General features: G+C 32.1%; 1 protein-coding gene across 1 annotated transcript in view; it reads left to right on the top strand.

Moving 5' to 3' along the window:
* The window catches only part of LOC143055521 (von Willebrand factor D and EGF domain-containing protein-like), a 52,913-nt gene that overhangs the window by 14,547 nt on the left and 13,806 nt on the right, over window positions 1-24,560 (top strand). Inside the window, exons 6-11 of the mRNA XM_076228682.1 lie at window positions 7,590-7,737; window positions 9,958-10,169; window positions 13,254-13,327; window positions 16,516-16,594; window positions 18,024-18,221; window positions 24,082-24,293. Coding sequence (XP_076084797.1) covers window positions 7,590-7,737; window positions 9,958-10,169; window positions 13,254-13,327; window positions 16,516-16,594; window positions 18,024-18,221; window positions 24,082-24,293 — 923 coding nt within the window. The remainder of the gene's footprint in view (window positions 1-7,589; window positions 7,738-9,957; window positions 10,170-13,253; window positions 13,328-16,515; window positions 16,595-18,023; window positions 18,222-24,081; window positions 24,294-24,560) is intronic.

The raw sequence follows: 24,560 nt of genomic DNA, 5'->3' as shown, positions 1-24,560 counted from the left end.
GCTTACCAGCTGTGTTAATTCATGAGATAAGATTTCATGTAAACAAGCAATGACATAACAAATTAAATGTGCCGCTTTAGTAACGATTGATAACCTTAAAATTAATCATGCATGCAATTTTAGCAGACTTAACAAGATCGACGTTAAGATATCAAATTGTTTTTTTATAGACACCGAGTGATGATAGATGTAGACAGAGATAACCAATAATAATTTCTATCATATATGGTCAGGGAACAGATTGTCTAACTATATGTTCCTATTGTAATTTTAAAGGCTCTTCAAAATGTTCGTCAAAATAAAAATGAATAATTATTATTTCTTGAAGACGATCAGATGATGAATTTTCGGTTTTAATATATATTAAGTACGACAATGTAAAATAGTGCAAGGGGATTTTAAGCCATCTCACTGATCATTGTAGGCCACACAGTACCCCCAAATGAACAGTATAAAATTATCCAGCAAGAGAGAAAAAGATGGGTCAATATAGAAAAATTAACAAGGCAACTTCAGTTCAATTTCAATATATACATGTATTATTATATAGATTATTCTAATGAATAAGTCAAATGTCAGAGGGAATATCTGTTTAAATATGGCAGGAAAAACAATTAGACAACTCTCCATGAAGTGTTAGACACAGTGTAGTCAAAGTTAGCAGTTACATGTATACTATACATGTTACTGCTAACTTCAAACCAGAAACAAAAAGCAAATATGAACTGCACCAAAAAAAGACAACCACCAAACAACATGCTTCTTACTTGGAACATTCAGAAAATATCTTCAAAGCGAGTTAAATTTTTTAATAAGTTTTTGTTTTTAACAAAAGCGTTTTGCCATCTAAAACTTTTAAGAGCACAAAGCACACAACTTAAAATTGCCAATGCTTACTACCCTAAGCATCACAAAAATCTTGCAGAGCAGGTGTAAAGATATTAATAATGATCAATATCAATCCATTGTTCAAATAACAATGAATATATCAAATTTTATTAAAAAAAATCCAACACAGCTATTTACAGGTTCACGTACTGCATTTCTTGAACACAAGTAATCATCAATTAATTACATTTCTTCACATTTGTAATTGAACTTTAGCCTAAAATAATAACTCTTATAAAAAACCAGCACATTAAAATGGAACATCCAGTGGTTGACTCAGCATATTGTCTTTCGGGAGAGAGAAGAAACAAATATTCCTTGGTCGTGGGCAATGATTCCTTAATGCGGGGATCAAACATTGCCGATCATTGCTCCCGTTTGAGATCAGACAGCGATAAGACACGAAAAGTGAAAAAGTCGGATTACTATCCTCAATTATCTGGAATGTCCTATCATTGTCTGAACGCAGTCGTTTAAATTCGTAACAGATAGGCTACGGGTCGGGAATGGTCTTGATAGTTCGGCGAAGCACCCCGACATTTAGGTGCGTCCCGTAACATTCGGGGAAACTCAGCCGACTTTGTCTGGTCGGATGACAAGCGTGACTATGTCGTGACAGATTCTGCTGTATCGGATAAAAATTCTAACATTGTTCTGTGTTTTCTGGACGGTGTCCTGTGGAACGGGAATGATCTGGAGAAATTTTTCATTGATGTTTTTCTGCCGATTGAGTCCAGATTGCATCCAGATCTAGTCGATTTCAAACCGTCTTTGACGAAATCGTTCCGGAACAGTCCTGTTATTAATACGAAATTCGCCAATGATACCCACCTCAGAGTCCCGACAATTATAGAATACAATACAACTGAGTCCAGACAAAGACGTTTGCAATGAGATAGAGAGGATCGTGATAGAATTCCGTTCCGACAGTATCTGATCATCCCGAGTATGTCGACAGTTTTCGAACGGATAACTTCTGTCAGCGTCGGTTCACTGTCTGGTCACTGTCTGATCTCTGTCGGATTACATTCGGTAGAATCGGGATGCAGTTGTGAACAATTCGGTCGAATTTTACTTTGCGAAAGATACAAATCGGATTAGAAGCGGATTGAGAACGGGATTATCGTGAAAAAATTCTCTTGGAAATGGTTGAATATCGACGCTTCCTGAACAATATCTGATTGTTGTCGTGATTAATTAATTAAAGTTTGAATTTCCTTCCACGATTCACAGGATCTTGATCAGACTTTTGACAAATTTTAATTGGGAATGGTCCTGTCAAGGACGGCAGTAAAAATCGTGAATGTGTGATTACAGCTTTAGCGAAAATATATCAACCCACATTGAATTGTAATTTCATTAAGTAAACAATCAATGTCAGTTTTTAATTCTTATACCACAATAATTATATAAAACAATACATCTTAAGTAAACAATTATCTAATATTTAATACCAAACAAGCATTTGGGTTTACGATTGCATTTCTTTTTTTAAAGAAAGCAACTTGTCTGCATGTTCAATGATATCAATATTGTTTTCCAATGAAGTTTTTTTTGTGATATTCTTATAAGCACAGAAACAGAAAGGACCATAACTGTTTTCGTTTTTGACTAGCCAATGCCTAGGTCTTACATAAAATAAAATAAAGTATAAAAAGTACAGAACACCTAAGAAAGATAACTCTTACTTATTGTCTGATTTATTCCTACGTTTTTTTATATCATGTGCAATTTTAAAAGATCATGATTAGAATGTTAACATTATTGCTAAGAGCAGCTCTAGACCTATTGTTATTTATTTAACCTTTTAATCTATTTAAAGTTACTCATTTTCCATAAATGAATCTTCAAAGACACATAAAAGGGAAATTTCAGAGTGAAATAAATTAACCAAAAGAAAACAAGGACGTTAGAAAAGGAGGGAAACAGAAAGGACCATAAATGTTTTCGTTTTTGACTAGCCAATGCCTAGGTCTTACATAAAATAAAATAAAGTATAAAAAGTCAAAAGTCTAAGGATGCTTACATTTGATTTTATGAGGGGATGAGAAGGCCTAGAATCAAAAATGTGGTCCTGCATTTTTTTAATTGTAATCATTTGGGGGGGGGGGGGGGGGGGGGGGCTTGATTGGACTGGGATTTTTTTTTTCAGCTTGGGATCCGGGAATTCTTTTTTCGAATTTCAGGATGTCGGGATTTAAATTTATTTAAACTGGGGATTTCATGTTTTTCAAGCCCTGGATTTCTGCATCAGGACCCCTCCTATCCTCCCTCATCTGACATCATTGTCCTGCATTTTTATTTTTCATTATTAAGGGACCTGCAATTTTCATTAATTTATCCTGAAATTGTTTACATAAATTGTAATCTGCTTGTTATTCCAAATTACTGTCCCTGCCTTTGTTTGCTCAAAAGCCTGCTTTTGCCTTTTTTCAAATTTCATCCAGGCCACCCTTCTCAAATGGTAGCTCCCTCTGACAATAAAATTTTAACCAAATAAATAAATAAACCATGGACAATAATACAAGCTTCTGTTAGTAGATCTACGTACCAAATTGATTAAAATCAAAACTGAATTGACTTCATAATACTTTTTTTTTTTAAAACCATACATGTTGTTTTTAATGAAATACACTATGGGCTTAGTAATACAAGTAGTAATGTTAAATAGGTTATGAATAATTTATAATTTTAAAATTTCTGGCATATTTTTTTAAAGTGCAATTGAATATTTGATTACATGATTTATATTCATGTAAAAGTTTCCGAAGGGGATAATCAACCACCAGTGCATCATTTACATGTCACAGAACAAAGACAAAAAGAAGAAAAAAACATCCGATTCAGTCAACAAAGCACTACACATATTTATGAACTCTCACATTCATCTGAATAAAAAAATACTACATCTTTCTAGTATATTTCATCAACCTTTATCCTGACAGATGTAGAAAATAAAAGTGTGTCTTCTATTCCGTCCGCAATTTTAGGGAAATTAATGTATATATTTAAAATCATGATTGAAACTGAAACTACACATGTATGATATAAATAGAACATGCTATTTTTGCTTTTTCAGATTTAAATTTCGAAGGGATAGCAAAAGGAGTAGGTTCAGTAAGACCCCTTTTTGGCCCCAAAATATAGCAGTTTTACAAAATTGTTAAAATGTAAACCTTTAGTTATTTATTGGACAGTAGAATGCCTCTGCTACATAAATATGGGCTGTTTTTGACAATACAATGCACATATATCCGGTACTAGCACCATTAAGTCATGCTAAATTACTGAAATCCTCATAATTCTAGCATTTTAGTTAAATTTTAGACGGTTTTCGTGTAAAACGAAAGTGGCCGCATTTGTGTTCATCCTTAATATTGAAATGTAAGTTGTATTTTATGATAATACATAACATATATAAAGGTTGAGGATGAACACGGATGCGGCCACTTTCATTTTTACCAAAAACCATCTGAAAAGTGACATTTTTCGGCATATTAGGTAGATTTTTCATATTTGAGCTTGAATCGGATCGTTTTTAATGACTAAATCTGTTAAAATCTTTCACATAAACTAATTAATTCAAATAAAATAGACACTTAAGTGTTTAAAAAGTGGTCAAAATCTTTCGTCAGATGAACCTGAAATTTGAGGCCAAAATCGGTCCTTACCGGACCTACTCCTTTCTTATATTTCTTTTGTTGTGCTTTTGTCATGTTTGTGTATCTTTCCGATTTTTTTTATCAATGCAATTTTGACATAAATATAAAAAAGAAAGTGTGGTGTTATTGCAAGTGACAAGTGAAAATGTTTCTTTTCAAGTCTCAATTTTAGATTATTACTGAATAGAGTAATCATTCTCTATAATAATAAGAGGCCCAGAAATAATGTGAAACTTGTACATGTTGTAACTGCCGTGCTTTTAACAAAAAAAACCAGTTGTATTTAATTTTCATCATCTCTGCAGAAATACGAAAAAAGTTCAATGTTTAACGAACTTGATTTCACAGTATAAGCATTTTGCACAGTCAGCTATTTGTCATCTCTCATGAGCCGATTTCTTCGCACGAATAGTTTTGTTCTTAAGTTTTGAAATGTATATTTTTGAATCTGTAGACCGATAAATTGAAAATCTTGATCATGTTAAGCATCAGCCAACTTGAAATAACTCCTCCTACTGTTTGATCCCTTTTTCAAACAATTTTATGTGACTACATTTCCATTATGTATTCCGTGAGCATAGAATGGGTTGACATGTCATAAAATGTGTCTATATTGTTGTATGGTCGATTAAAGCTTGTGTAATATGATTTTTAAAAATAAATATGAATTCATAACTACCTAAAAGTCACGGCCTGTAAAAGTGTTTCTTATAAAAAAACACAATTATCGTCCTCGAGGTCAAATTTCAAAGTCAACATTTTAGGAAGGCACACCACCTAATGATGATACATCCAAATGACAAAGATTTAAGGCCTAGGTCGAAATGAGTTATGGCCTACATGGTTGTGTTTTTCACGAAAAAAACAACATAAAGTTGACCTTGAGGTCACATTTGAAGGTCACAAGACGGTCATCAAGATGCAAGACACTTAACCCTGTCATGATACATCCACATGCTAAATATATAAGGCCTAGTACAAAAGACGAAAAAAAATATCACCATTAAGTATTTTTTGAATTGATTTTGCTTTATTTAGTGAAGCAATTTGAGGGTGGGGCGTATTTTAAACTTAAGTACCAAAAAATCTAACTGTTAAATTTAAAAAAAAATTTGCAAGAACTACCGACTAGTATAGCACTCCAAATGATTAGTTTTGAAAATTAAACGACACATATTTAAAAAAAAAAAAATCTTTTTCAAATACAAGAAGCACAGCATTAACTTTTCGGGGCTGATTCTGATACTCCCTATTAAAATTCGGGCAAAATTTTAAAGCCGGAATAAAAAAAATGACAAGGAAAAGGTATCAGTGAACTAATATTCACCTCAGCTATTGAAAATTAGGTATAACGTTATATGTCTTATTATTTTTTCTAGGTTCATGTCCTATACTTTATTTATATAAAAACGAAGATAAAGTATGATTGCAAATTCAAATGACAAAACTAACGGCTTGATTAATGTATAAAACAAATATGATAAACACAAAAGCTCACCAAAAGAGGCATGGTTTGAGAAACAGCTGTATTGGAAAGTGCAACCTATAAAACATTTATTTAAGGTAGCACAGTACAAAGATTTTACAACTACAACTCCCAAGTTTTAAAATACTGTAACTTTCTTAATAATGCTTGAAAATTTATAAAAGTTGTAGTTTTTGATAGCTTACAGAATATTCTTTCAAATTAATGCAATGTTAGTATTATGCAACAATTATGTAACCAATTATAATGTTAACTGTGTCTAAAATATTTTTCCCCAATTTCCACTTTCAAATGAAATTAGCTTCTTCATAGGTATCTCTAGAGGGTTGATTTGATCATATGTTGTTCCTATGGTCATTATCTACAAAAGGTTGTCTCAGATTTTAGATAGAAGGTAATACCATAAGGACAATTTGAGACACCCTTTTGAAGCCCATGATGTGTTGATTAAGAATTCGTTAAAATTTCTGTATAGTTATAGAAATGATAGAGCTAAATTCATTCAAGTGAACTGACCCAGATTTTGCCACTAATTACGTAATAATTGATTACATAATGATTGCATAATACAAATATTGCAACCATTTAAAAAATTACTCTTTTATCTATCTATATATACCTATTTTATTATATTCATTGCATTCGTAAGAAAGTTACAGCATTTTAAAGGTTATTGATTGGAAGTAAAATAAAATTGAGAATGGAAATGGGGAATGTGTCAAAGAGACAACAACCCGACCAAATAAAAAACAACAGCAGAGGGTCACCAACAGGTCTTCAATGTAGCGAGAAATTCCCGCACCCGGAGGCGTCCTTCAGCTGGCCCCTAAACAAATATATACTAGTCCAGTGATAATGAACGCCATACTAATTTCCAAATTGTACACAAGAAACTAAAATTAAAATAATACAAGACTAACAAAGGTCAGAGGCTCCTGACTTGGGACAGGCGCAAAAATGCGGCGGGGTTAAACATGTTTGTGAGATCTCAACCCTCCCCCTATACCTCTAACCAATGTAGAAAAGTAAACGCATAACAATACGCACATTAAAATTCAGTTCAAGAGAAGTCCGAGTCTGATGTCAGAAGATGTAACCAAAGAAAATAAACAAAATGACAATAATACATAAATAACAACAGACTACTAGCAGTTAACTGACATGCAAAAACATCTTTGTATTGTGCTATCTTAAATAGAAAACTCTCTATAACACTTGTTCTCATATAATACTTATTGATCAGAATTAGAGTCTTAAAAAAATTACTGCATATATTCTAGGTTTTCTTTTAATGTACATTGCATACCCTCCACCCCGGTTTCATTTTTAAATTTTTTTTTTTAACAAGACTTTAATTTATTGCCAGCTTAGCCTATGTGCATGTTACTGACATGAAATGTCTAGAACCTGTTTAAAACTATTCTGATTACAAATTGAAAGCATTTCAGAATACTAAAAATGTGATATTTAGCTGTCAATCATTACAATATTTTTACAACGAATTAAAATCTGTTACGTGTTGTCTTTTTCCTTTTTTTATTGTTTATGAAAAGGCTGAACCACCTTCAATAACAACAAGTGAAAATGGGACACCACAAGAGATAACATTGAAAACATCTATACCACATTGTGCACCTATGGGGTCCAAACCATCGTGTGACTTCGCAGTGGAAATCAAAGGAAGGGACAATTTCACAAATGGTGAGCATTCAGTGATTATAAATAAATTATGTTTTAATTTTAGACACAGTAGAATTCTATAGTTACTTATTACATGTATTTAATTCATCATTTTTAAAATTCTTGAAAAGTGATGAAAAAAGATTAAATTGTTGAAATTTGTGAAAGCTAAATGTACCAATGCTTAGAAATAAGAATCATCATACTTATAATTTTTCATTTCGCAGTGGGAAAATTTGAATATTTGTTATCATAGACATTCGAGATTAGGGTTAATTTTATAAACATATTATATTTATTTAAAAAAACTGGTTGCAATGAATTACCCAGTGATTACTCAGTGAAAAAAAATAATCTGATAATTTTACTCGTCAACCATGTATAGCAGCATACAACCGTGCGTTTTTCAAACGTTGTCATTGATATTGGATTAAAACATCCGAAATGCGTAAACATATGTAATAGTTCCTTTCATTTTCTATTTCATTTCCGTTTAAACGGCCCTTGGTCGATGTAATAAATAGAATAATTAATCACATAATTGAAATATATGTAACATATGAAACTACAACAATGATATCGATGTATGCAGCATTCACAGTCGTGAATCAATTTGATGTTTGGTCAATCATTGAATATCATTCTATACTTTAATTATTTGATTACTTATTCTATATAATAATCTTTAATCTAGAACAAAAAGATAACGAATCGATGTCAATATAATGGAATTTGATCCGACTGTCATACAAGTTAGAGGTTAAGTTAGTTATAAAACCAGGCCCGATCCACCTTTTCTGCATAAGAAAATTCTTGAACCAAGTCATTAATATCACAGTTGTTTGATGTAATGCTTTTGATTTTGGCATTTGGTTGCGGACTTTCTTTTATGAATTGTCCTCGGAGCTCAGTATTTTTGTGATTTTACTTTTTGTCGAAAATTGTACATCTTGTAACCAAGAAATGTAAAATATACACTAATTCTAGTATTCTACAATTAAACGTGAATACTAACATGAACAAATAATCTAAAATATTTCCTACATTTTGTATGTTTTTAAAATTATATACCATCAAGTTCAAAAGTATTTCACTGGTGTATTTTGGACACAGCGTTTTTTAAACCTAGGTAGAAAGTGCGTCTGCGTTTTTGCAAGATGGTCTTTTTTCTTTGTTTGATTCTTATATATGTAACAGACTGTTTTAAAGGGTACATTACAAAATAACATTACACGATTGCATCAAAAAATGGTATCGTAGTATAGTTGCTTAATTTGAAAACGGACAAATAAAGAATAACTAACATATTAGGTCATTTAAATATTAAGTTAAAACAATTGTGTAATTGACAAAACCTGACGATATTGTTGGACCTGAAAGCTTTTACTTTGTTCTTTATTATGCTTTTTAGATTTTCTTATTCGACGTTTTTAATGGGTCTTTTGAGGACAAAATGCGCGCATCGTCTCGCATATCAAGTTATTAGCATTGTGTGTCTTTAATTCACATGTTTTTTCAACATTTCTCGATCGGTCTGAGAAAATTATTTCTCGTTGCTACAGAAAACCTTATCCTTTGCAAATACTTGTCAAAATCGAATTATGACGTCAATTTTTCTAAGTGTCTTATATATTTCTATTGTGACTTCTTGAAGTAATGCAACCAAATAACCAACCACCGACAAACATGCTCCTGACTTGAGAGAGGCAAATTCAAAATATGGCAGGTTTATCATACTAGGGAATACAGTACGATAGCACACCAAAAAAAAACATTCAGTTTGAAATATATTTAACACAAAAAGAATCTTGACAATAAAAACAAACAAGAGACACAATCTAAGAGAGAGTACTTATTGTTCTATAAAACCAGGTTCAATCCACCATTTTCTACATAAGAAAATGCCTGTACCAAGTCAGGAATATGACTGTTGTTATCCATTCGTTTGATGTGTTTGGATTTTGATTTTGCCTTTTGATTTTTGATTTTCCTTTTTGAATTTTCCTCGGAGTTCAGTATTTTTGTGTTTTTACTTTTTTCTGAGACTTACTAGCAATCAGTACACAAACACTGGAATAATTGGAAGAAAATTTGTAGAATAACATGACCTAGTGCCAAAAATATACGTCTCGATGTCCCACCACGAGTGACTAATTGTTATTTATTTGCCTATTTAAATAATAGACTATATAAAATTTATTAACATTATGTAGTTAGTGTAGTTAGTATGTTATATTTCAGACTTTTCGACAGCAGGTTGTAGTTACCCATTTATATACAACCCGATCAATCATAAATGCGAGGCAAAGATTAAAATAGTTGCAACACGTGATTTCGTAAAAGATGGAGACAAAACGCATACACTGTCATTCCAACCAATAGAAACTGCTCAAAACAAGCATCCTAGTTTACAAAATATTATGTGGATGAAACATCAGATTAGCCCCGTTCAGGTATGTTTCATTGCATAGTCCTCCATATTATAATACAAAAAGTGTATTCGTTTTGTACAATTAGTATACATATATAAATATGTTAGTGTATACATTTGTATTCTAAACTTCTTTGGTTAACATGTGTGGGTTATTTTCTATGCAACTAGAAAATAAAAAGTGTTTATTTTTTGTTAACTTATGCAGTGATTCTGAAAATAACTTTGATTTTTTCCGTTTTTTCTTTCGTTAAACATGTTTAGAATATGAACCGAAATTGTTTTGATATGATGGAAACACGTTATGTATTAAAAGAATTCAGGGTAAATGTCGATGAGAGATCGAACAAAACGAAAACAAACTTTTTCATAGTTAACTCTTTCCGTAAATTTGAACGAGTTTCTTGTACTTTAAGTGTTTTAAAAGAGGAACGAAAGATACCAGAGGGACAGTCAATTCCATAAACCGAAAAAAAATTGACAACGCCATAGCTAAAAATGAAAAAGACAAACAGACAAACAATAGTACACATGACACAACATAGAAAACTAAAGAATAAGCAACACGAACAACACCAACAACTAAGGGTGATCCCAGGTGCTCCAGAAGGGTAAGCAGTACCTGTTCCACATGTGGCACCCGTCGTGTTGCTCATGTAAAAATAATTGGAAGATGGTGACAGTTTTTTTTGCAAGGCTCGACTCACAGTAGAAATGAATAGTTACTTTGCAATGGAATTTAATTTTCAAAATAGCAGTCTATGTAATGTTGTTTGCTTTTGTCGTATTACAACTAGTCTATGTTTAAATATTAGACATTTGATGACGGAATAAAAAAAGTTAGAAGCGAGTTAACTAAACAGAAGGATATTTTCAATTTGGTATTTGATCTTTTTACAAAAAACACTTTGTTAATTTTTTTTTATCAAAATGGAGCTTCATATGTACATGTTATAACACGCAAATACTTAAAAAAGGATCGAAAGATACCAGAGGGACAGTCAAACTCATACATCAAAAGATAGAAACGTGAAATTTATTTATTAATATTAAGATATATTTTAATACGAAAGACAATTATAACGAATATGATATACTTGCAAAAAGCAGATACTTTGTGATTTGAGCATTAGAATACTTACTATGAAGCTATTGGAAGCGGGAAATGGAAACACAATAAGTCTTTATCATTTTTTTTTAAATCAATCGACATTTTGCATGTATAAAAATGTTCATCCATAATTGAAACTTCTTGAAAGCGCAAACAGTCTAGTAACGTACTTGAAAGAAACCATCATATGTTTATTTAAGTTCATATCAATTTATCATTATAGAAGGGTACATATATATAATATACTAGCAGTAAATGTGATTATTTTACTACACAAGCGAATATTGACAATAAATATCCCTTTATGTTCGAGGCCAAGATATTTAAAAAGGAGAAGCTTATTACAAATGCTAAACAGTTGATATCATCAAAAACGGTCAACAATGAGGTCAAAGATTCCAAAAGTATCAAACTCATCTATTGAACATAAACATACAAAGTCATGGCTAATTATGAAAAAAACCACCAACAGACAAAACAGCAAACAACAAGTACATTAAACACAAAATAGAAAACGAAAGACTGAGCAATTCGAACCCCTTCCATAACTTGGGGCTAAACCCTAACACAGAACTATTTCGTTGCAAGAATGAGATGAATTTGTTAAAAGTTTAAAAAAATGTTTTACAATGTTTTAAGATAAACACTTTCGTCATGTTTCGTTGTGACGTCCCAAAGATGAACATCAGTATGTTAGTAACATACATATTCTACCTTCCATACTGACGACTAAATGTTTAATCTGATAATTTGATATCCTTCTTTGACTGTGAAAGTTTGTACAATTCAACTTAATGGGAACAAGAAGATACCAATTAAAGTTTAAAAAAAGTTAATATACGGAAAATATACGTGAAATGTGTTAAGGATGTTCGCTTGTCATGTTGAATTTTTGTCAGATTTTTGGAATCCTCTGGTTTTATCAATGTTAATGCCTTACAAAAATTTGCTCATTGACCTTCATTTTTCTCTTTATAAATCTTTTACATGTATGATGATAAGTCATCTGTAAAAGTCTAATAAAATGTTTTAATGATTTTTAGAACATAAACTTGTCAATGTTAAAGCTATGAAAAGTCAAGAGAGAATATTTTCCCGCCAAAATTTCAATGGCTTATATCTCGAAAACAGGCACATTGACCTATATATTGTTTTTGCTCTTTTGATTCCCTTATTAATCTCCTATCAATATGAGATAGTGATTTGAATAACTTATTATTTTAAAACTGGGAAGCAAACTCCCTTATCGATAGAATGAAAAAAAAACACACTCTCTATTATACTGCATTTATTTATTCATCGTAATTATAGATTTGTATTCATCTGATGAGATAAGCCTTTTTCACTTGATTTGTATAGTTCGTTCTCATTTTGTTCTGCTCTACCACCGTCCCAGGTTGGGGGAGGGTTGTGACCCCGATAACATGTTTAACCCCGCCACATGTTGTATGTGTGTGCCTGTTCCAAGTCAGGATGATGTAACTCAAAGTTTGTCGTTTGTTGATGTGTTCCATATTTGTTTTTCGTTCAATTGTTGTACATAAATAAGGCTGTTAGATTTTTCGTTTTAATTGTTATTCATTTGTCATTTCGTTTTTTTTTATAGCTGTCTCTGCCCATTGTTGAAGGCCATACGATAACCTATAGTTTTTAATGTATGTGTAATTTGATCTCTTGTGGAGAGTAGTTTCATGGGAAATTATACCACATCTTCTTTTTATATAAACAATCTATTCTTTCTTTTTTTAACAATTATTTTTTAAAACTACATTATAAAATGCAGACAGTAAAACAATTGCTGGTAAACATATATGCACGTTTATTGAGTTTATAGACGTTTTTATATCAATTTGAATGAAAATTACGTAGACAAAAGTTAGTTTTAAAATTTCAAAACATTCTTAACAGTTAAAAAGGAAGACTGAAAATAAACCCTATTATTTTTAAATGTGAACTATTTAAAAAAATATAAGAGATCAAAATATATTTGAACAGGTTCATACTATTGATAAGAAGAAAGGAATATGTAGAGCGGTTACAGATCCTCATATAACAAGTATTGCTGGAAAGTAAGTATCAAGAATGAAATGAATAACTAAAAAACGCGAGAGATACCAAAAAAAATAAGAGGTCAGGAACAGACTGAAAATGCATGTCCATAAAATAAAAAAAAGACAAACAAATTAAGCATAACACGACTATAAAATCATAGACCTGTAATAACATGAACTCAATCAAAACGTTATGTGATCTTGGATGATCCCAATGTTACTCAAGCCGTTCTCTACTAAAATAGTAGGACTTGTTTTTATAGAAAGGACGTCTTTTCTTAATTGGTTGTTTTCATTTAATTTTATATCAAACATCACGATTTTGAATTAAGAAAAAACGTAAGATGATATAGTGTAAATTATTAACGCAAATCTAAATAGTTTCCACCCTTATTATGTAGTCTGAAGGTTTTTGGTGGATCAGTTTCCTTCCCGTAAAACACGCTTTCAACTTAAGGTTTGTGACATCTGATAAGTGCATATTACCACTTATTACTGCTTTAGTAGCATTGTAAGGTTGGATATGTTAAAGTTTACCATCTAAATTTATTTCGAATAACACCCCCTCCAAATTGTCTGTAGTCTTTGAGCTGAAGTGTGTCATGCTTGCTGAATACCTTCAACTCTAAGACATTTATATGAATTTCATTTAAAAATTGAACTGATTCTTCATCACATTTTGCAAATAAATACTTTGATGTAGTATGATTGCCTAATTAATTGCAAAGAAATACGATAAACAGGTTTCTTATATTGGACAGGCACATATAAAATGTTGCGAAAATAAACATAATTGAATTTACCAGCACTCCTCTATCCTGGGAAAATGATGCAACTACTCAACATAACACACTATACAAACAACTAAATAAACAATAAATGTATGAAACCAGTCAATTACATGATTCGGAAAAGAGATGGGTAAAAAATAGAATGTTTAATTTTATACTCGATCTATGAAAAGGGTACATTGAAACACTACAAATAATACAGTGAAACCTGTCCAAACCGAACACCCACGGGACTTTGCGTTTCGTTCGGTTTTTACAGGTTTTCGGATTGAAAAGGTAAACGGAAGTAGACACCAACATAATTTTGACACTTAATACTGACAAGAGACGATAGGTGCCACACAGACGACAATTTATTTTCATGATGATTTAGATGTAAATGTAAAAATCTAGGTAGATGAAGATAGATGTATTGTTCCTTTTTTATATAAATCAAACGCCACTCCGTAAATCACGCTCCTCGTTGGCTAAAGGTATTAATCGTTCAACGATGTCCGACGTGGAGCGATTTTGCTTAATATAATTATTTTCTCATCAGTTATTTAACTGACCAATTCAGATTCTCAGTCACTGCCAAATGACGATTCTGTAATTGAATCGAGATCGTCATTTTCAATTATCTGTACACAAGAGTTCTCGGACTAAACTGGCCACCCGCTGATTGATACTTTGCCACAAGATAAGAGCAAAACAACAGCAGGGGGTCCAGTTTATTCTCGGACTTTAAAGTTGATAAATAAATGAGAGTCTGCAGGAGCATCTGCATATTATATATAGGGCCTCTTAAACACTTTAAAACTATTTTTTAATTAACCAATTTAGCTACTGAATGGCAGTTACGAGTTTGTGGCTGCAATATTTGAGTAACGTGTATTTTATTGATCTAAGGGAAAGTTCCATTCTTGTCCTTTTCTGCGATAGGGGCAGCGGACCAGTTTAACGCTTCTTTACAAAAAAAAATCATTTGATCACCGAACATGCTGAATACATGGACACAAACATGCTAATTAGTTTGTTATAACAACTCACTAATTTATTAAACCTCAAATACCCTCGGAGATACTCTGTCATCCTGTGTTTGTTTAATTAAATCATGAAATAATTAAAAATACTTTTTTTGTTTTGATTACTATCGACCGATGTTGACAGGTAATTTTTAAATACATATTTACTAACGAGCCTTCAAAAAGCGTTCGGAATTCGGTGTTGACAGGGTTAGTTTTTTCAGGTTAGATTAACGTTAATTGATAGGGAAATTTTGTGGGACTTTGAAAATTGTTCGGTTTAAACTTAAATTCGGTTTTATCAGGGTTCGGTTTACCAAGGTTCCACTGTATCAATAGATTCATTTTTGGCTCACCAGGTCCTTAAGGGCCCGGTGAGCATTTCTTATCACATGACATCCGCCGTCCGTTATCGTCTTATATCCCTGGAGTATTTTCTTTAAAAATGGCTTAGATGACCCCGCCTACACATTAACATGGCCAACATGGCTTAACATAGAACATAAAAGGTAAAACGCAAGTTTTGTCTATTATCATTTTAACCATTATAAAAAGAGAAATAGGAGCAAAATTCTTGAGAATAATGATCTGTACCAATTGTCCATATACGTCAATTCTTATAATTTTTATTGCCCATAAATGATAAACTGTACCATTTATTTTTTTAACTTTTGCTTTTTATCATTCAAACTATAATCATATTAAAAGCAGATGTTTTTTTCATTATGCTTTATATGATTTGAATTATAATAGATAAAAAAAAAACATTTAAATCACAAAAGATCAGCAAGGAAAGATCTATTAACAGTCAAATTTTGCAGATACAATTTTAAACTGTCAATCTTCACAGAAGTGATTGCTCTGAAATAACGATTGTGTTACCCTCTTTCTGTTAGATGGAAACTAAACAGAGTAAAATATCATTAATACAAGACTGGCAAAATAGATTTTTATCTTCTCGTCTACGATGTTGGAGAGTGTCCTTAGTTTAATATACACATGTATCAAGATGAGCTACACAGGCTCCTTAGAGTCTATATTTTAACATTTCTTAAACAAAAAAGCTTTTCTAAAACAAATACGCGGATTATACAGAGCGAATATTTAAAACTCTCAAGACGAAGAGAAATTCAAAACCCCAATGGCATAAAGCTAAAGACAACGATAAGAAAATTAAGGTTCACGTATCAATACGTGAGAAATGAAAGTCGAATCAGGCAAAACATTAAAAAACACTAAGAATGATCGAATCTGCTAACGTATACTACATTTAAGCTGGTGTGTGTAATTATCTTACTTGCATTCATACATCATCTCCTTTTTTGTATTGTAAGGCATACATATAGTTGATTAGTCAATAGTTGTAACTATATTATAACTTGGATCATAAGAATCATATCTGTTATTATAGGTCTGTTCAATCCTACAACATAGGTGTTAGTGAATTGTATCGCACAAAGGCATCATGCACAAGCATAAGACCATTGAAGGTATAATTTTTTGAAAGTAATCTTTTCAACTTGCATCTATAAATTCAATCTTAACACACCAAAAACGTATATTTCATATTGAAATTAGGAATCTTTTTATTAGATCAACAAATCGCGATCGAGAAAATATGACCTTATGATTTTAAAATACTTCACACAAGATATACTTATAACGTTATGATGACTTTAAACAAGGATGTGAATAGACGATTCATTTTCTTTCCAAACGTTTGATTGATTGTTTTATAATCGCCGATTGGTTCACTTAGCAAGAGTGTTTAATTGGTGGAGTTACATTTTTGTCTTGCTTTCCTTTGAATTCAATATATTGTGACGTCAAACAACAATTAGTTTGCAAATCATTTAAAAAGAATACAACGTTTATATGTATGAGTTCAATTAATCTACACAAGACTCGATTCCAACTCTGAAAATCATATCTTTAATGTTTCTTGACTTACGAAATTAAAATTATAAATATTGAAAACGACAAAAAAGGCCTCTGAATTAAAATTTGAAATATCCAATTGAAAACTTTGAAAATGTATGTGTATATTCTAGACCATATGAGTACTTGGACAGTCCGTGTAAGATCTGAACCGTGTAAGTAGCTTATAAAAATACGCATACGTTCGGACTGTACGCGTACGGTCTGACAAAGAATAAGAAGTTGGTCAAGTAACACATGTTTATTACAAACCAACATAACTAAAATCTCAAATTAATATAACAAGTTCAATTATAATTGAAACGTAATATGTTTTCATCTGTTTAAAAACAAATCACGCTAATTCCATCTGTTAACTCATGAATGAAGAATGTCAGTAATACATTGATTGGATTATGTTCACAGAAATTTCGAAAGGTAACATAATGTGGACTACAGTTTTTTTTTTTTTTAGAAAATTGAGGAACTTTACAAAAAAAAAAAAAAAAACGCAAAAGGAACTTGCATAAAAAAACCTGTAAATTGGGCGAGAGTTCTAAACTAGGATTCAGACAAATATTTAGTTTCAATTGTTCGCTTATTCAATGTATCCATCCAATTGTAATAGTAACAATTTGTAAAACTGAAAACAATATTCTGATAGATGTTTGTTTAAATTTTACCCCTATGATCCCAAAACATGTATGGTCAGCTCATATTGTGTTCTACAAGTATACTCATATGATCCGACCATACGCGCATGGTCAAAACCGTACGAGTATACGTATACGGTCCGGACAGTACCCGTACAGTTCAAATACACATATGGTCTGGTACAAGTGTATAATTTTGAATCATGTACCTCATGCACTTGCTAAAGTATACTGCTTCCGCAAATCTGTTCAATTGCAAATAAACATTTAATGTGTTCCTTTTCCCTAAAGAATTGGAAACATAAACAGCTTTGTTTTCACTAACGTTATCAATATCACTTGCTATTAGATTCACATACAGTCGAATAAAGCATGCTATGCCCATCGAAAGGGTGCGTGTATATGTGGAATTGTAGCCCAGGAAGGAAACGATATTGTAGAAGTAAATGGTTGTACCCAAAGAAAAAACGTGTATTATGTTTCAAAGTACAAACGGTTAGTTGATGGCACTACATTTCATACAGACACAGGCGGTAAAAAGTTTTACGTAAGTATTTATGAATATTAAAGAGTTGTTTAATTTTATACGTAATAAAATATGAAACAATGAGAATTGGTAAAATTGGCATTGAAACAACTATCCCAAAGGGACTCCATAACGTCGATTTAGGTAATAAATAGGGATGTTAAAGAGTACTTGGGTATCGCTCGGTAGTAGCGAGTATTGATTACATAAATGATACTTGACTTATCGGTTACCTATCAGAATGATGTTACTATCTTAAAGTTAAACAAAAGTCTTTTTCATTGAGAGCGTTTCCCGGGAAATTAAATTTCAATCAAAATTAAAAATTCCCCCAAACAAAGGTATGATATATGAATAAGAGTATTTTTCCAAGGCTTACACTTTAAGCTTATCTTAGAAACCCACCCAACCCTGTGCTGTCTGAGCATCTATTTCTATCAGCAGGACTGTTAGTTACAAAAAAAGGAATCGCCTCATCCAAGAAAAACAATTGACAAGATTAATATCTTGAAATAAAACCAAATGCGTGTCACCTTATATCGATTATCTGAAAATGAATAAAGACACCGGTTAATTCATTATCACAATGTTGATCATTAATAGTGTTTTTTTATGGTTTTCAAAGACTGTTATTTGAGTAAAACATTTTCTATAGATATTAACTATTACTTGATAAGATTATTGCCGGTTTATATAATAAGTACATGTAGTAACTGAGCTATCAATTATAGCATGAAATTTCTTGGACTATTATCCACTGCTAGCTGATAACGTTAAGGGTTTTGCGATTATAAGACAAAGTCCCACAATACATAAAATGGGTATAATAGTAGAGGTTTAAATTGCTATAAATAACCAGGTTTACTCCATCATTTTCTACATAAAGTAAGGTTATAACCATGTTAGAAATATAACAGTTGTTTTCCATTCGTTTGATGTTTTTGCGTTTTTGATTTTGCCATTTGATCCATTTAAAAACTATGAAAAATTACTTGCAACGTTTAAAATTTAACACTAATCGGTAAGAGTAAAATACTTGACAGCGTACTTTACACTATTATATTATTTTACACTAAATTAACAAAGTATGCGTATGTATGTACAATGCACTTTGATTGTTAAAACTAACCAATATTAACCTGCTTTATGGAGAAAAAAAAAATATCGATTACAAATCTTTCAAGCTATTAGAAAGTACCAAACGTATGCGTACATTTACGCGGAATATATTTTTTTTTTTGCAAATTCCATTCATCGGCAAAAATAAACAGCCTGCAAAAATAGTTGACTGTACGGTAAATCCTCTCATGAATTAAAGTTCAAAGGTTTTACATTTCCGGAATAAATATTTATTCTGTTTCGTATGTACTTTTATTTACTTTCTTTTGATTAAAGACCGGTCATATATCATGCATTGTAATCATTTTTCTGTTAAAATTGTACAAATTTTGTAAAATTGGGCAATGTAACGTGGTTAATCGTGTAATATGATAAGTCAATGTATCCTTTATATAAAAAAAATTGCGTTAACGCGCGTTTAATACCAAGTGAAAACATAGGTATACCTCTAACAAAAATAAAAATGCGGATGTTAACGTGTAAAACATCAATATCTACTGAAATGATGAGGTATTTACATGAAGTACACGTGTATGAACTTATTGCCAATTTTTCCGCGCTTTTACATGTCATGGTGTGTCTACAACAAAATGTGTGTAGATGTATACTAGCCCTATTGCTTATAGTATCTGAGATATGGACTTGACCACCAAAACTTAACTTTGTTCACTGATCCATGAAATGAGGTCGAGGTCAAGTGAAAACTGTCTGACAGACATGAGGACCTTGCAAGGTACGCACATATCAAATATAGTTATCCTATTACATGTACTTCTAATAAGAGAGAATTCAACATTACAAAAAATCTGAACTTTTTTTTCAAGTGGTCACTGAACCATGAAAATGAGGTTAAGGACATTGGACTTCGTAACATGAGGCATCTATATACAAAGTATGAAGCTTCCAAGTCTTCCACCTTCTAAAATATAAAGCTTTTAAGAATTTAGCTGGATCACTATCCATATGTCGAGCTTTCTGCAACAAAAGTTGCAGGCTCGAAAAAAACGGGGTGTATTGCATCATTTAACTCTCGACAACCGTATTGTAAAGTTGACGGAATATGGGGGATGATTAATGGGCAATGCGGTCTAAATTTTAGTTTTAAACGAAGCACGTAACACATGCTGTTTCACTGCCGCTTCACAGGGAGGTAACTTGACTAAACTTACATCTTAAGTGGTGACAGGCTTGACGCACATTGTATGGATGTCATGATGGAATGATTTAAAGAGATTTTTGTTATCATAAAGCTTTAAATTAACTTTCATGCCCAAACAAGGGCTTCATCTTTGTCAATACTACCGAAGCACTGCAAACCACTGAAATAGTCGTGCGTTTTCAAAGTCTTTGTAGGCAGTTTGTTTACCTACTCTAAACGGAGACGTTGTTGGGGAAAGACAGGCATATAGTGAGTGAATAGGTTACAACCGTAGCCAAACCTTAATACTGCTCATGTTCCCCATCTGCACCCACAACTCGCTTGTATGTGTCATGTTTTTATAGTAGTGAACACACAGAACAATCACAATCGTATTAGAGATCCGTATGTTTGTTCTTTCGCTTTCCCATTTCTCTAAACTTCGTGTCAAAGTTTAAGGCATTGAGTATCATTCGAGTATTGGTCTCCTCTTGAGTGCTTAACAAGTCACGACAGTCATTCATAATGTGTACGTTGTTATAAATAACTTGGACAATTTCGGGATTTACAAACGTTCCGGCTAAAATAAGCTCATATCAAATGAGATCATAGGGAATTTGTCAAAGTTTTGAAGAAGAAAACTACCAAAGAAATAAAGGACATCCTGTTTGTTTTCTATATCAGAAAACAATTCTACCAGTCAGGAATATTTCTCCCCTTAATAATCTGATACACTTTGATGGAAGCTATAGTCTTTGTGCAGTGTTCCCTTTCAACAGACTTTATCGAGTTGTTCATGTCCTAGCGGTCAAAAACATCTGATACTGTGTGCGCTATAGAAATTCATTGGGACATATTGTTTAAAAAGTAAGCTGCAAGGTCATCGAATGTGTTACTTCTCTCAACATCAATTCCACACCATCTTTGATGAAAGTTGTGAGTGATGGTACACAGAAAAGTAGGGAAAGTACACAAGAGACTTCAGATTTTAATGGTTTACCAAATCGAATTTCTCATGGTGCCGTCATCCTTAAAAAGGGAAATTGAAATGGGACCTACAGGGTGCGATAGCACATTTTTCTATTGTAACATCATCTCTAAATTTTGTTGAAATTAGTGCACGTCTAAATACAAATTATGGATTTATGTGACCTGAAATGACTTCCCTCAATTTACAGTTAAAGTTTGTTTTTGTAGTAATGTTTTCAAATGATTTTAGTTTTGACTTTGATATTGGACTAGAGAAACTCCTTGACTGCCCATAACAATGCTAAAGAAAGAGTACTAGTGATGTAATGTATATACATGTTCAAGCCTCTCTCGACAGCAGTGAGCAAAGAATCGTGTTCCATGCATTCCAGAAAATATATTGATAAGACATGAAGGATGAGATTCCACATCAACGGGATCAGTCATTCTTCATTTAGATGGTTCACAATGACAAAAACATGTTCTTATCTCTTTTCTTTGAAGTTGGTTTTGTTTCGTCGTGTGAATTTGTGTTATTCCAGCCCTTTCCAGCATTACACGACGAAGGGATTCTATGAAATGTCTAGTAAGGGTCCATATAACATGCGCAGACTTTTGATTTGTTATACCTACAGTGACCCCTGATCCCATTGAGGCTTTTTTAATTGTCTTTTCTGTTGCCATATCGGTCCATATACCGTTTAAATGTCAGGAGTCTTTCTAATAGCAAAGTCGTCATCTATAAAAGGTGAAAAAGAATATCCTCAGAAAGTTCAAGCATAACGAATATGTAAACACCTCTAGTAATTGGTACGATTGGTTACAAAAAAAAATTAAAGTTACATTTGAGATGACGAATTACCATCTCGTTCTGCTCTAACATTTTCAGCAAAATGTCTACTGCTTCAAAAAATATCACAGTATTTTAATGTAAGTGATACAGCACATCCCCATTACTTGTATGTATCTATAACAGGCTGTATATGAGCTTCGAATAGCTCCGTCATATGAGCGTTATAACTTGTTTCTGGCTTGAATTGGTGAATAAATGCTTCTGAGATAAATGATTTAGATATTACTGACTGATAAAGGTATGAAATATCATACAAATGTTGTTCATTTCACATTTTAAGTAAAAACAAATGATGAAATGGAATTGAAACGTACTCTATTACATGTAAAATATTCGTAGTGTTAATCTTTTACAAAAAATATTTAAAAACGGATTAATGTTGCTAACTTGATTTGAAATTGTTAAAATAAGATACAAGAACAATGTATATAACAACAGAAATCAACCATGAATGTCCTTTTACAATTTAGACCTCAAAACTTACAAAAGTCGATTTTTCTTTCAAGTACTTCAAAGCCCATTTTACAAAAAATGCACCGTACGATTTTTTGACGACATTTTAAAATGTTGTGTTTAACCTTTGAACTACCTATACTCTGATGTATAGCCGTATAGTCCGAATGACATTTAAACTTCTTAAATAAGTGACATTTCCTTACTCGGTCACTGTACTATTGATAATGAGCATTTTGTTTGTTTAACCGCAAAGGTACTTGTGCAACAACCATATCGAATTTGATTATCATATAACAAGTTTACGGAGAAGAGAAAATGAAAAAAAAGTGGCCTGATGTCCATAGCATCCAAACAGATGGGAGAGGTTTATGCCCGATTGCCTAGATTTTATCTAAAGTCATGTACACACACCAAATCGTGAATGAAACGTTTTCTATGTTGGTTCTCTTACATGAAGAATTAATGTTAATTTTATAGAATTTTGGAATTGTAGTAAAATAAAGACTGTTTTTCTTACTTTTTTGCTAGCCAAGGGTTACGAATCAGACCCCTTTCTTCATCATAATAGACTAAGCAAACATTTTATTACTATATTGCGTTGTCTACTGGTAGATAAAAGTCATGTTCAATCCGACTACACCATTCTAAACCAATTGCTGCACTTGAACTCTGTTTAGTTTCGAGATGTTAAAACATTGTTGTGTCTAGTTTTTACAATTTTAGTAAAAGAGAAACCGAAAAGTACGTTGACATTTCAACAGTTGTGCGAGAAAAATACGCGAAAATTCAATTAATTGTATAAGAACTTTAGAATTTGCACTAAATATCGGCCTTTATTTGGATGTTAAGACAACGCGTCGTAATTGTTTATTTACATTTACACGTTATCGTCTTATAAAGTAAAATCACAAAAATACTGAACTCCGAGGAAAATTCAAAACGGAAAGTCCCGACACATCAAACCAATGAATACTTACTGTCATATTTCTGACTTGGAACAAGCATTTTCCACTGTAGTAAATTGTAGATTGATCCTGGTTTTATAGCAGCTCAACCTAGTATTTATATGACAGTTGTATCAGATTCCATGATATTGACAACGAGTTTTTCAATCAAATGCAGCTAGTAACAATAGTGACCAATGGAATTTATTATCTCAAAGTTTATCTTAATATGCCAAGGGTGTAGAGTAGGGGCCTGGATCGTAACCTTTGGGTAACGAATATGTAGGATAATTAAAATTTGATATTAAAGCACTTTGTATAACAGAATGTGTTCTTCTTCAATACAGATTTGGCACCTACACACAAGTTAGTCATGGTTTGTTTTATTTTTATTTAAATTAGATTAACTTCCCTTCAGGGGCACGATTAACTGTGACATCTAATGATAAATACCAGATGTTTTCCCCCGTCACATTAGATATACCGTCAGACCACAAAGGATGCGCAGAAGGTCAATGTGGGTCATTCGATGGAAAGTATATTGACCGAAATGGTAACAATTGGGCAAATAGCACTAGTGCACTTAATAACGGAATATTTTCCAAATCATGGTTGTAAGTATTATTTGATATTTATATCGATATATCGTTTCTAAACAGTATGTGTATTTTTTTAAATCGTAATTAACTAGGAGTGTCAGTTTTCCTATCAAAGGCAGTTTTCTTCCCTGCAACTCCAGCTTTCCTCCGCCGATAAAAACTTGCCGACACTGAACAGCTCAAAAGTGGCGTTACTACATCAACAATCAATCAATCATTATAATAAAAAAACGTTTTATGTGATGATTTGAAAATGCAAATCAATTGATAACGGTTAAAAAA

The sequence above is a fragment of the Mytilus galloprovincialis genome, chromosome 12, assembly GCF_965363235.1.
Source record: "Mytilus galloprovincialis chromosome 12, xbMytGall1.hap1.1, whole genome shotgun sequence".
Taxonomy (NCBI): Eukaryota; Metazoa; Mollusca; class Bivalvia; order Mytilida; family Mytilidae; genus Mytilus; species Mytilus galloprovincialis.
This window is presented reverse-complemented; position numbering and strand designations above follow the sequence as displayed.